The 14,391-nt window shown below is 36.1% G+C and overlaps 1 protein-coding gene across 2 annotated transcripts; it reads right to left on the reverse strand.

Annotated features, from left to right (window-relative positions):
• Positions 1-1,257: 1,257 nt before the first annotated feature.
• LOC103972767 (uncharacterized) lies at positions 1,258-14,110 on the reverse strand. 2 transcript variants are annotated; one of them, XM_009387117.3, is made up of 11 exons: positions 13,872-14,110; positions 13,676-13,776; positions 13,464-13,574; positions 11,361-11,465; positions 11,066-11,170; positions 10,627-10,765; positions 5,497-5,612; positions 5,353-5,409; positions 2,668-2,912; positions 2,104-2,483; positions 1,258-1,939 (listed from the first exon to the last, which is right to left on the reverse strand). In XM_009387117.3, the coding sequence occupies exons 1-9, from the start codon at positions 14,053-14,055 to the stop codon at positions 2,811-2,813; spliced, it is 1,020 nt and encodes a 339-aa protein (XP_009385392.2). In that variant the 5' UTR covers positions 14,056-14,110; the 3' UTR covers positions 1,258-1,939; positions 2,104-2,483; positions 2,668-2,810. The 2 variants fall into 2 exon arrangements, with proteins under 2 accessions (XP_009385392.2, XP_009385391.2); XM_009387116.3 differs by lacking the exon at positions 2,104-2,483 and having other exon boundaries at positions 1,258-1,654.
• Between the last annotated feature and the right edge of the window lie 281 nt (positions 14,111-14,391).

Consider the following 14,391-nt stretch of genomic DNA (forward strand, 5'->3'; position numbering starts at 1 on the left):
TAGTTATTCTTCCACTTCCCAACATGACTAAATTTAATCATTAATAAAATAACTTAATTTAATATTAGGTTAATTCTGATATGAATTATCACAATCAATCTCTATAGCATAATTTAGTCATTAACTTGGGTTTGAATTACTAGCCCAAAATACTTAACTCTATTTGGATGATAATATATCCATTAAATTTTTGTACACCTTATTTAATCTCTTTGACCTCTATCATCATATCTAATATTAGATCATTTATCCTCAATAGAATCATTTACTCATTAACCTATTTATTATGAATCACTAATCCAAAATAATTAACCTAAATTTAATATATATATATATATATACATATAATTATATATAATAAATTCTTATTAGCTACTATTAACGGTAGCTATAATTCACATTACTTAATTGAACATGAAAAAAAATATTTTTTTTTTTTTATGGATCCAAGAGATGGCAATAGTACTTTAACCCAAAAAATAAAAACACACTTATATTTTATAATGGTTGCCCAACATTGATGAGGTATTTGCTATCGATACATTTTTAGGGATGGACATAAGTTGAAGGTAAGGATTTGATAAGACCCTAAAGTCTTATCGTAGGCTCTGATACTAAATAATAAGACCCTAAAGTCTTATCGTAAAATAGAAGAAGAGAAAGGGGATGATCACTTCAAGGAGATCGACCTCCTTGATCGTTTCGAGAGGATCGACCCTCCTTGATCACTTCGAGAGGATCGACCCTCCTTGATCACTTCGAGGGGATCGACCTCCTAGGGTTTGTTAAAAGATAAAATAATATTTTTCATAAATTATTGAAAAGAAATAGTTACATCCCTATTTATAGAGTTCCACCCAAAGTCCCTTGAACTCTAATAATAAATAAATATTAAATAAACCTCTACTTGATTCTAACTGAATCAAACCGACTCAATAAACAACTGGACTAAACAGACTCAATAAACATTATTCAAAAACTCAGAAAAAAAGATCCTAACAAGATTTTAACAATAAATATATAATATGGAGATCAAGGATTTAAATACTTGTCAGATTTCATTAACCTATTAGACCCTTGATAATAACAATAATAATAATAATCATCATCATCATAAGTGTCAATTACAAGCTATACATTTTGATATGGATACATGTATTTAAATATTTCTACAAATAATTCTGAAGAATTGGGAATTCCTATTTAATAAATATCACAAAAAATTGAGTTCTTTAAGAAGTTCACTAATTCAAATAATAACAGAGAAAGTAGAATAATTCATTTGAATGTACAGGTTCTAATTGCAGCAGATTCTTACTCAAATTTTACCCAAGGGTACTGCAAAGATGAATGCCCCTTCTTAAGGCTCTTAGCAACATATATCCTTCATAAACAATCCAAGTTCAAGCATCCATCTCAATATACCAAGAGAAACTCGTGTTTATAAATATAATATAATCTGATTTTAGGCATATCAATTAAGATGATGGATCTGCCTGCTGGTACAGCAATTGGAGTGTTGCAGTGACATTGTTGCCTTCTCAGGATCATTTGCATTAACACAATGGCAATACAGCATCACCTTCTTCAGCACCACCTTTGCAAAAACATTTCAGCTACTTCAGGACATTCTTCAGAAAGAGGAGTCGTTTGTCTGTCCAGTCAGCAAAAAATGTGATATTAGACCTTAGAAATGTTGAAGTTGACACAACAAATTAATAATTGCCTGGATGCATAGAACCCATTCATGTCATCAACCATATCAGAAAAGAAAACTTATTACACATATAAATATAATTTCAGAAATAAATGCAGATGAAAATGGCTAGAAACTTATCTCCCTGAAGATACCAGAAGAAACATCTAATCTGAAATCCTTATGGAATGATCATATTATGTTGATTTTGTTTCACTGTTTGACCATAAACTGTATCGACACCTGTAAATCAAAATTGATTGCAGAGTTCATTCATAAAACCAAACCATGACATCATCCAATGAGAAAATCTCTTCAGAAGGCTCTCTATGTATTTTTGTGTATTCTTTGATGCCTGCGTTTCAGATGAACCAATCACCAAAAACATGCAAAACTAGAACACATACATGGTTTGAACTTCGAAGGACTGCCCCTGGATGATTATCTGGACTCTTTAGGATCAATTAGAACTTTAAGAATCTGCAAAGACTTGACAGGAAATTCGTCTGAATTTTCTGATGCCAACCATATTGGACAACCATTGATGAGAATCAGTCAATTCACAACTGGTTCCCGTTCCCACCAATCCCAACAAGTTTCAGTGAATTCTGGCCAGTTCTGTCCAAATTTCAGCTTAGTTTAAGAATTGGTCTTGGCCAATCCACTTTGTTTCAAAAATAAAGAAATCCTATTGCATGATCTGATAAGGACTATACAGTAACCAATCTGATGATCTCGAACTTGGATACTAAAGCCAATACCAAAGTAACCAAACAGAACCGCAGTCCTGAAAATTGAGTCATACAAGCTACAGTAATCAAGGTTGATAAAAGTTTAGTTTCCAAGAGTATGAAAATATGTGAAAGACATCCTTCAATGTGAAATAAACGGTGAACAAAAATAATGACAATTGATAAGATATATTAAGGACCATTCTACAAGAAGAAAAAACAACTACCAGTGGGAGCTACCTGAATCTGTTGGAGAACTGTAATGCTTCCATCTCAATTCAAAAACATGGCTTTTGCAATTGCTACAGCAGATAAAATCATCTTTCTAGTTATTACAGGATCCAGATCAAAATTCGTCCTTTGAACTACTTCTGAGCATAAGTTTACTCCAATGTCAGTAAATCCTTCCTGCTTTTCCTCTTCTTTTCAGCCCAAGATGGGCCATATATTACCAGATTCGTCCTGCCAAATCTCCTATCAGCTATCTGCAGTAAGATACTTAATGGGTGAGTATTACTGCTTAACTGATAGGCTTGTCAAACATTTTATTTGAAGGCCTAAAGTGTTTGTGCAACAGAATAAATAGAAACAATGATATACAGGAAAATTCAACATGCTACCTGAATGAGGAAAAATAGAAATTGACCGTTGGGGCCTTTATTGAGGCTTTAAATCCCTCTCCCTCTCCTCCTTCACTCACTCTCTCATTCTCGCTCTTTCTCACTGTCATTTGTGAACTCTTACTTGTGACTAAAAGTTCTTAAATGGCTCAAGATCAATGGAAGAAACTTCCTCCCAACAGATCCAAAAAGATAAATTCAATTTTTACTCCTTAGATCCAAACTATTCATTTATGGCTTAGATACACTTTATTCTTATCTAAATAGAAAAAATCTTTACAAATGATTTTTTCCTATTTTCTGACCATTTTCCAGCCTGTTTTCCGAAAACTGATACATACCAGCATACCATCTCACAGTACTGACCAGTCAATGCCAGTCCACCAAGGGACGGATACCACCAATCAACACGGCACAACGGTCCTTGGTTTATACAATATGTCCATCTATAGTATATTACATTTCATCTATCTTTATGCTGAAATGGTGTCTGGGATATGAGGTGTTAGGTAGAGAAGAAAATGAGGAACTGATATTAATTAAACAATTGAGTTCAGAATCATAAGCAAAAATATCTGCTTCATACAATTAATAGATGATATAATTAATTCCTTAACTCTGACCGTGACCGCCCCCGCCCCCCCTCTTTTTTTTTTTCTTGCAAATGATAGAGGGGAGGGCCCCCACCTAGGGAAATACCTAGGCAAGTACCATGTCATCATCTCCACAGACACTTGAACCTAGAACCTCTTCAAGAAAAAGAGGTAATACAAACAGAGGCCTCAGTGCACTCAAAGAAACTTGCAAACAATTTTGGTTCAATTTGCATCTATTCGCTAAAGATCATCATAAAAATTATGGACCAACAATTCAGTGACACCATTTATTTTAATATATTATTCTGCCCACTCTCCCTGTAGTAAATTTGTTGATTAACCTTTGTATATTTGAAGAAAGTATTCTTAATGACAAAAAATGTCTTGCCAGAGCAGAAGTGCCACAGGAAATGCTGCAAAACAATTCCGTTCCAACAGGCACATTCTAGTTCACACACCACCTGTGCTGATAACCTTAAGGCCTAATATTCATAGGTATCCAGGACATCAAGTATCCGTATAGGCCTACATCTACATGAAAAATTACCATAATGCCATATGGAAAAGATAAATCATGAAAAGAATATCATTGCCAGTACATTCTAGTTGAATTAAACACTAATAAGTTATAGAACCATAATCATTTTGCGTACAGATTGTGCCAAAAAAATGTACAAGAACTAGTTTATTCAGTGGTAACACAAAATAAAACAAAGAAATCGAATATTAAATGCCGGTAAAAGAATGGGTGACAGGAATCATAGAGAAAAGCTTTAACACACAAAATAGTGTGACTTGCACATTTGAGCCTTGGTCCTATGACAGCAACAGCGATTTGTGACATAATTTAATAATCAGGGTAGTAAAATAAACATAAGCATGACATTAATAAACAAGAGGGATAAGTTTAACAAGCATAGATTTATTATTATAGACTAATATACAGCAAGGGACAAGCTATGATAATCCACACGAAAAAAACATCTTGTATGATGACAAACAAAATGTTATAGTCCACACTATGAGTTCCTTTCACCAAAGAACTAGAACAAATAAACAAAATGTCCCAAGTCACGATCCATCCCAATGGAATAACTTAAGCCCAAGTTAATAGTACTATATTCATTAGACCCTTATAAGTTAATCAAAATCTATAGCCACTTCCAATGTCAAACTAAATCAAAATATTGAAATATTTCTCGCTTGAAGATTTGATTAGGAACCAAAATAGGTCACAAACCTTAATGCATGTGAGGCCTAGCCAAGTGATGGCTTCACACTATGGTGTGCCCTTTAGTCCCGTCCACAAGTAGTCCTTTCTTAGTCGAGTCCTTCACCCTCCTCAATACTAGATTACTTCTAATACCATTTATCATGACTACTTCCAATAAGATAACTTTAACTTATTAAACCTGAACCACCAGTCCAAAATGCCTAAATCTAACTTACAACATTCTACCCATCAAACCCTTATAAACCCATAATCAATTCTAATGTGAGACTAAATCAGGGTATTATATCCCTAATATTAAAACATTTTAAAAAAACAATTTTTTTGTAACAAACCATTGTTCTAATTTAATCCCTTATCAACCTAAAACAAAAGTATTTTACTGTCTGACAAGTGCCAACATAACGAAATAAAAAATTATCATACTATGAAAGATATTAAGATAAGAATACAAAAATAAAAAGTTGATAGAAAGTACTTTTATGAGATGACCACAAGAGTCAGCCAACAAAGTCTTAAGGGGATACTCCACCAGCTAGCAAAAAAAGACAAGTATTACAGTTAATTCTGACCAGAGCAGCATTAAGAAAAAAGAAAAAAATTATGCCAAAGCATGACTCACGATGAAACAGTCTTCTCCAACCAAAGGTGATTTTCCAAGATGATCCATGAGCACGGTATAATCGACGGCCATGTAGGGTGGTGTGACACTTATATAGTCAAATGATCTGTTCTTATCTGCAACAGAAGAAAATTTTCAAATTTATCAGCTATGGCAAGTCTTTAGACTGAAGAGCTAGCAACCTGAAAACATAAAGAATGACTCAGCTAGATAAGAATTAATATTGAAACAAGGCCATAAATTATTTTTTTGGATACAGTTTAAATATGTTGTTATTATAGGCAATATTAGTCATTCAATAACTAAAATCAATTTACAAATTCTAATATGGTATGGCCACCAAAAGTGAAAATGATCAGTGATTTAAAAAGCGCTAGGCGTCCAAAGGCGCCAAGGTCCAAAAACGCCCGAGGCACTAGGCGCTTGCCCAGGCGCTCGTCCGAGCGAAGCGAGGCGCTAAAATATAAAAATATACAATATAATTAATAAATATAATTATTTTAAATTTTAAATAAAAATATGCTATTAAATTAAAAAAATCTAAGATACAAAATCACAATGTCACATTAACAAAAAGTTTCAAAATTCAAAACAATAAAATTTTATTAACAGTATTGAAAATCAATCATTTCAAAATTCAAATAAACTTAATATTAACAGTATAAGCCTGCTGACAGAGAAACGAGGAAGCAGCGGCAAGCGACAGCAGCGGCGAGCGGCGAGCGGCAGCGACGGCGGGAAAGGGAAAGGGAGCGGGAGCGGCGAGCAGCGGGAGGCGCGAGCAGCGACAGCGGCAAGTAGCGGCAGCGGGAGCAGGAGCGACGAGCAGCGGGAGGCGCGAGCGGCGACAGAGGCAGCGTTTGCGAGCAGCGACAGCGGCGAGCGGCGACAACGGCAGCGTTTGCGAGCAGCGACAGCGGCGAGCAGCGAAATCGGGAGCGGCGGCAGCAGCGGCAACGGGTTAGGGTTGGGTAAGGGTTAGGGTTGGGTAAAGGTTATATCGGTTTAGCTGGTTCGATTGAACCAACTAACAACCGAACCAGGACCGAACCAGACCTAAAATCCTGGTTCGGTCGCCTTGGTTTACCCAGGCGCTCACCCGAAGCGCCCAGGCGGCACCTGTTTGAAGCGCGCCGCCTGGGAGATTACCGAGGCGCTCGGGCCTCACCTCGCCTCGCCCGAGCGCCTAGGCGAGCGCCTTTTTCAATCACTGAAAATGATACCATATAATCTTACATAACAGTGGAACCAACACACCAACCAATCACTGTATGCATAAGCACATTAAAATGTGTCCAAGTTTCGCTAAAATAAGCACTCATCCTAAATGTATCATATTGGCATCCTATGATGGGTATCAACTTGAACTAGAAAACATCTCCAGAAAATTGCAAAAATTTCATAAATATAACATCTTAGTGTCTCAAGGAAATAGATAATAGTCAAAAGAGCAATATAATAGCTAAAAGTGCATCCGGCAGAAGGGTTGTAGGAAAGGTATCCCTCAACATGAAGCATCATTTCTTCAAATAAAAGTTTTCTACAAATGAAATTTTAATTTGTCCATTTATGAGATCTTTGTTTTTTAGCTTTGACCATGGGATTATTTTAAAAAACAGATCTCTCCCTACAAGGAGTACCAAGCAATCTAGGCTCAACTTATTGTTAATACATTCAATTTGAGATGCTTAGTAGACAAACATGTGGACTCATATCCCAATAATCAATTTACAACCTGATGCAGCTTTCCAAAAGAGACAACATAGACAACAAAATGTCATGCTAGTACAATTTCAACAAGATGTACAACATCTTTGAAAGTTGGGAATGTGCCACCTAGTCCATCCATATTAGATTGTGATAAGTATTTACATGAAATCCCAACCAAATACATATGGATACATCCAGAACAATTTTATTTTATATCTATACTCTTATATTGATGAGTGGCTGACCCAATTGGATCCTTTACCACTTTTGGGTCTTCCACTCTTCTTAAGTGGGTGAAGGAAAGAAGTTCTTGTTTACCTAACAATGTTGTGTCGATGGATGCATATCGGCACAATGTTATGAAGCCATTAGACACCGAATCACCCTCCTAAGGGTCCCACCTCCACTGGCAGCTAGATTTTCTATTTGTCTATTATTTTAGTTATACTCTTGTCTCCTAAGAATCACCCTCCTAAGGAGGGTTTTACATCTTGAGTATAGATCCACACTGGTGGATGACCAGATTTACATGGATTCGTTAATAATGATGTACTGAAACATGGTAGACTAGTATGTACCATAATACGGAGAAGGGGAAGTAGAAGGAGAAAAAGAGGAGGGAAAAGCAAAAGAGGAAGAGGAGAGGAGGGAGAGAAGGAAAAGAAGGGATAAACGTGTCTTTAGATGGGATTGTGTACCATACTGCAAGTCTTGGTAATCGTTTTGCTACAATTACAGCATAATTATCATACCTTAGTGGTTTATTCTCGTCTCTCACTCTCTCCCTTTCATCTTTGTAAAGGTTAATTCTTGAATTGGAAATACTCTGATAGGAAGAACATTTATAGAATGTAAAAATGGTCATCACTCAACCTACAAGACAGGTTGAAAAATACCATGCAGAAACAATACCAACATGCATCATGTCAATCTACAACAAACATGCCAATGTTGACCTTTGATATGTGCTACCCTATACAGTGCCAAGAAGATATAGGCACACCCCTACACCATGGTATGAAAATCCTTGCCTAACAACAGTACATTTGAAAAAGAAAAAGCTTCTCATGGAAGATGTATTCTGAATCTCTGTCAATTCTGTTTTGCTTTGGCAAGCCAACAATTTTGTAAGAAAGGCCCAAACTTAATGTACTTGAGACATTCACAAAATTTTTTAAAGTGCTATTAATGAGTGGTGAAACGATTAATACGAGGAGAGGTAGAGGGTGACCTGAAAAGAAATTACAAAAAAAATATAATTGAAGATTTAGATACTCTTAGCTAAGGATATGACTTTCACATAACTCAACGATACAAAAAAATCCATGCAACTGATATCAAATAGTTAGGAATTTATGACTTTGTTGTTGTTATTGTTGTATGGGCATCAACGTTTGAAACTCCACCTAATATTTTTAATGTCAGTCTACTTTTTCAAGAAGTGCAACTTATTAATAAAAATTTTTAAATTATATATATATATATATATATATATATATATATCATAAGTTTCATCAAGGTTCGTCATACCACGGTGTACTGCCCGATATATACCGGTTTGACAAGGGACCGATATAGGTGGTACATATCAGTCTATCGACATGCCTCATTGTATTGTGTGTCGGTATATCGGTATGTACTGTACTGATGACCGATCAGTACATCAGTACGGATCGGTAAACCGAACCATGAGTTTCATAATCTAAATAATATTTCAATTGTGTGCATCCAAGTCCACTTTGTGTCTTAGCTTGATTAAATTGTAAGAAAATAAAAAGGGCTAACTGTGATGCAATCTATCATACATCCAAACAATCTAAATTTTTGAGAGTTACATTTTCTAGAAAAATAAAAGAACAAATAATAGTGTACTATATCAAAAATATTAAAGCACCCATAACTATAAAAAGGAAAATAAGAAATATCGCAGATCTTATATCTTCATTCAATGTGAAGGTAAAATTGGATACCCTTTTGTTGCCTAAATACAGAACTATTTTGTGAATCAATATTAAAATCCATGCCAAAATTAACATAAAACATCACTATCTCGAATATTATGCATTAGCAATAGAACTTGTAATAAGTATATCTATATTATTAACCCATAAATCAACACTAGTATAGCTTAACTTTCCTATATTGTAGGCAAGGTTGACCAATTCCTCTAATTTTAATTATTGACTGTCATGAACTCATTATGTATAAAGATAATGCATCCAAAGCCTCCTTGAAGCACACCAATCCTGACGCAAGTACATACGAAAGTCAAGCATGGTCTCTATCACAAGAACCTCAAATCCATTAGTCAACCACCCACTGTACTGAGTGATTTTGTGTTTAATTCTATGATAGTCTATACCCAATACAACTTTACTAAGGACAAGAAGGGATTGGCAAAGGCATGCCCTTCATGTGAGAGCAAATGATTAACTAATATGTTACCTTCTTGGGATTTTATTCCACTTTAAACCAAATTGTAAAGAATTTGCAAATAAAATATATACTTTCCAATTAACTATTGTAGGCATTATTTTACTTCAATGGAAGGATACTAAATATGAGAGGACTAAAATTTAACCTCACACTGATACAAATAAAGCATGCCAGGTACAATAAACTTCTAATCTTCAAAATCCTATCAACAAATATAAACATATAAGCAGTGTTAAACACCACTTGATGACCCTTAAGGCAAAATAACTAAGTACCCTATTTGACTCAATAAAATAACTAAGTACCCTATTTAACTAAGCAACTGAGCTTCTATAAAAACATCAAAGACTTCCATGATTTACCAAAAAATAAAACATGATCATACAACTTAGGAACCCAGAAATGATTTCTAACATTCCCAAAAATAGAGGGTAAAAGATATTACTTCTTAAAAAAATGGATAATTTCTCTTCAGAACAGTATAATCAGTAGACTCAAAACACTCAAGGGAACAAAATGGTTCATGAGTATACCGTCTACTAATCACATCTTACTTTGTCAACAATATACAGACATAGGCCATGGATGCATGCCCATGAAGTGCACGTCATGCCTCGATGGGCACAACAAAGTGCTTTAATCATAGAAAAATGTGAAAACGTTCACAAGTGTTACAGTGAACATTATTTGGTGCTTTTTGTTAGTAGCACATATGCGTTTGAAAAAATGTACCAACTCCATTCTGTGGCAGCCACAAGCCACTAAGCATGCATGGAGCACTTAGTTTGACTCTAATATTTAATTAATAAGTGAGCAAGCTACCAATAATCTAGAGATGCAAACAAAATTATGACCACAGTTATTGCCGATTATAAGAAAAAGGAATAGTTATCAGTAAAGCCAGTCCTTTGGACAAATTTATGGTCCTAGTTAAGGTTGACAAGGATTGCAATGAACTAATGGCAGGTAAAGCAACATAAGTACCTGAAGATTGTTCAGCTTGCTCCAAGAATCTTTCAACACGAATTGTATGTATAACTGAAACATCAGAAAATCCTGTCCACTCTAAATTGGGTTGCAGCACTTCAGAGACAACCCAAGGATCCATCTCAACAAAGTGTACCTGGGAAAAGAAGCAAATTGGCGGTTTGCAATAAATAACACATAAAACGATGAAGAAGAATAGAACAAGGAGACGGCTTATATTGGCAAGATATTAATTTTCATTAAACAATGAGCCACCAATCAAGGATAACCAACTTGGTAAATCCAAACAAACAGAAACCGACTATTTTGTCTACCAGATCATAAGGGTTGCCAGCAAGATCAGTTGTGAAACTCAGAAGCTGAAGCAGGTATGAAATGAGACGGACAGAAATACTTGAAACTAATATACAAATAAAGTTTCTAACTTAAAAAACACCTCTGAACATCCACGGCTTATAGCTTCAATTCCAACAGATCCAGTTCCACTATACAAGTCCAACCAGCGTCCTGGCCTTAGCGAAGCAGGACAGCCACCAGCCACCTAAAAGCCATAGAAACTATTGAAACCAATCTCATTATTGGAGATATATATATATATATATATATATATATATATATATATATATTATGGTATGCTAAGGATGCTGAAGATTATAATTGTGACATTTTCAAATACAAATAAATTGCAATTTTAAATAACACCAACTAAGTTCTGCAGATCTCATCCATACCTGTAAAATATCAAAGGCTGCTCCTCTGACAACTTCCATCATAGGTCGGACATCCATACCTTTAGGCGAAAGCAACTTCTTCCTGCGAGCTTTTCCTCCTAACACCTAGGCAAAAAAAAAAAAAACAAAATCCATTTCTTAATTAACAAAGCCATGACAATCTGAGAAATAAACTTGAAATTGAACAAATAAACCATCCTGTATTTTCTCAATCTCCAAAAATGAAGAAGCATCAAAAGGATATGGTTCATGATAAATAATTATGAAGTTACCTGAAACATAGCAGTTGCAGAAAAGGGAACTGTAGTCATAAACTAAATCATACTAATATGAGAAACAAGTGAGGAGGCAAATTTCTGGAAGGATTACTGAACGAATGTTGTACCCAAGTTGGAAGTTTCAAATTACAAGTAAATTAAACCCATAGAGTCATCCCAGGGCCTCATCCTGTAAGATGCATGATGTGGCCATGATTCAAACTTCAAAGTTAACAACTGGGAATGAATGACACAAGACCATGATGTTCCTAAAGAACTAATTAAAAAATGGTTCTACCTGGTCAAGATTTTTTCTTTTAGGAATGTGATTTTGTAATGATATACAGTTTATAAAAGTTGCTCTCAAGAATGCACAAACTGAATTTTTCCTTCTACTTATCAAGTATGATTAATTTATGCATTTTAATCATTTTAACAGGAAACCTCTTTATGGTTCCCTATTTGCTCAAGCCCTATGGTAGAGGTTGATACCTAAACCAGCCATCTAATTGGTTAAGTGTTGCTACACTTTGCAAGGAACACAGCTATGTTAAAATGGCATGTATATTCAATAGTTGTTATACAATGGTCTTGTGATTGCTATATACTACTTTTGCCAAGATTTTCAGGATCTAGGTCAGAGTTGAGATCTGGATTGCCACTATGTTAAGATTGGATCTGAACTACCTAGCTATTACTTAGACCAACTGATTAATAAACCTGGACCTACACAGAGTTTTAAAACATTTCAAAACTCAAACCAACTTAAATGAATCCTAATCTACACTTGGATGGCATCAATCATTTAGTTGAACATGATGTATGCAAACAATCACCTAAACAGTAAAAAAGTTCACAAAAGTTCTCCTCAAAAGTAGTTTTATCACAACATTGCTTACGTGATGCTGCACAAAACCAATTATGACAATCCGGGTATCCTAGTTCCAGTAAATAAGTAGAACAATAGTAAATTAGACCTTAACCCATTTAATTAATAATGCTTTTATTATAATCAAATGTGTACAGGAATTTTTTATTGGTCCATTTTCCCTCACTTTTATCTTTTAGAATCATGAACCCATGTTTTCCTCCATTTTCACAGACTAGAAACGCACAAAATAACTAATTTCCCAAAAAAGGAAAATCACCATAATTTACAGAAATTTTGGAAATATAGAAAAAAGCAAGGAAAGAAGACCATCATATATATATATATGCACCCCAGAAAGGCAGGTTCATCGCCCCACGAGACTCATTAAAGGATCCAAGTATCTAGAAGATGTTCCAGTAGGAAAGATGAACATCTCAATAGATTTGGGAGGATGAATGACCTAAAAGGAAAAATAAATAAAAAAAGGTATAATGCCTTCTATAAAAAATGCAAATGTATTTATATTAAATATGGGGATGGAAACATCAAGAAAAAAATTATGCACTCAAACATGAGCTGCTTTCCCCTTTGCACAAAAAGACCAGCACGGAAGCATTCATGTTCACCTTTTTTTTCCAGAAAAAAGGAAACTATATTAACAGCATTCATGTTCACTTATCAATGTCTGGGAGATATGACAATCATCAATATGGGGTAGCACATTAGCTGAAGGTATTTCCACTATTTCCCTAACTTCGTTATTAGCCTTAAAAGTTAGAATCATGCGATAAGATAGCTGAGATTATATTGTGGACTGATCCTTGGCCTAGGGACTACTATTGTCGAAAAGCATGAAATCTCTCGATAATGGTGCACAAAGTAGCCTGAAGCTAGGGAAAACAGCTGCCACTTCAAAGCTAGTTTGTACCCATGTGCACAATGTAAAACACAGTAAGAACTTCCCACGGGGAGTACCTGAAGCAGCCTATGGGTAGTCCGCGGCGGCGGCTTCGGCTCGTCAAGTGGCAGGGGCATGCGCTTCCCCTTCCCAGCCCTGTTTTCTTCATCCCTCCTCCTCCTCCTCAGCTACGGCGTGCATTGATGATTCAACCAAATACAACAAAGATTGAAGAATTACACAAGGGAGTAAATACAGTTAATGAGAAAAGAGGAAGAATAAATCGAACCTTGTGGGCAGATAGGGAGATGCAGTCCGACGGGTCGAGGCCGTGGCTCTCCAGTATTTCCTGCTTCCGCTCCAACTCACGCCCGTAGACCGGCCTAGCATCTGCGCCACGCCACGAAACATTCCAACAAATAGGCCCGGGTTAGTCGGTTGAGTAATTCGTGTAGAGAGTGGTGAAGGAAGAAGATTATTCATACAGGAGGAGGAGGAGAGGATGAGAAGGGAAGTGCGGCTGCGGTGAGGGTCGGCATTGGGGAAGCCGAAGAGGGGAAAGAGGGCGGCGGGGAGGGATGAAGGGCTTGCGGAAGTACGAAGATGACGCTGTTGACGGTGATGAAGGGAGGAGAACGGAGGAGAAGGAGAGAGGGCGGAGGACGCCATCAGCGGCAGCGACGCCCAATTATGCTCGGGTTGAGGGGAGTGAAGGGGAAGAGCCAACCCATGAAACAGATCATATAAATATCTTGCATAAATATTATCGGAGTCTCAAATCCGCAACCAACACGAATACCGGCCCTGTTATTGGAGAGGCACGGCAGCTATTTGGTCGATCGCACGTGGGTGCCCACAGGTAATCTAATCAACAGTCAGGTACACGACTCTCTGGCGATTAAAATGCAAAAGCTTTGATACTCAGAGTGTTCCCACTAATCTACCTGCCTTAATGATTGGTAATAACGATGGTTGTTTGGCGAGTCCCGCAGTCCGTCCCAAATA

Source organism: Musa acuminata, chromosome BXJ3-11 (genome assembly GCF_036884655.1).
Source record: "Musa acuminata AAA Group cultivar baxijiao chromosome BXJ3-11, Cavendish_Baxijiao_AAA, whole genome shotgun sequence".
NCBI classification, from domain to species: Eukaryota; Viridiplantae; Streptophyta; class Magnoliopsida; order Zingiberales; family Musaceae; genus Musa; species Musa acuminata.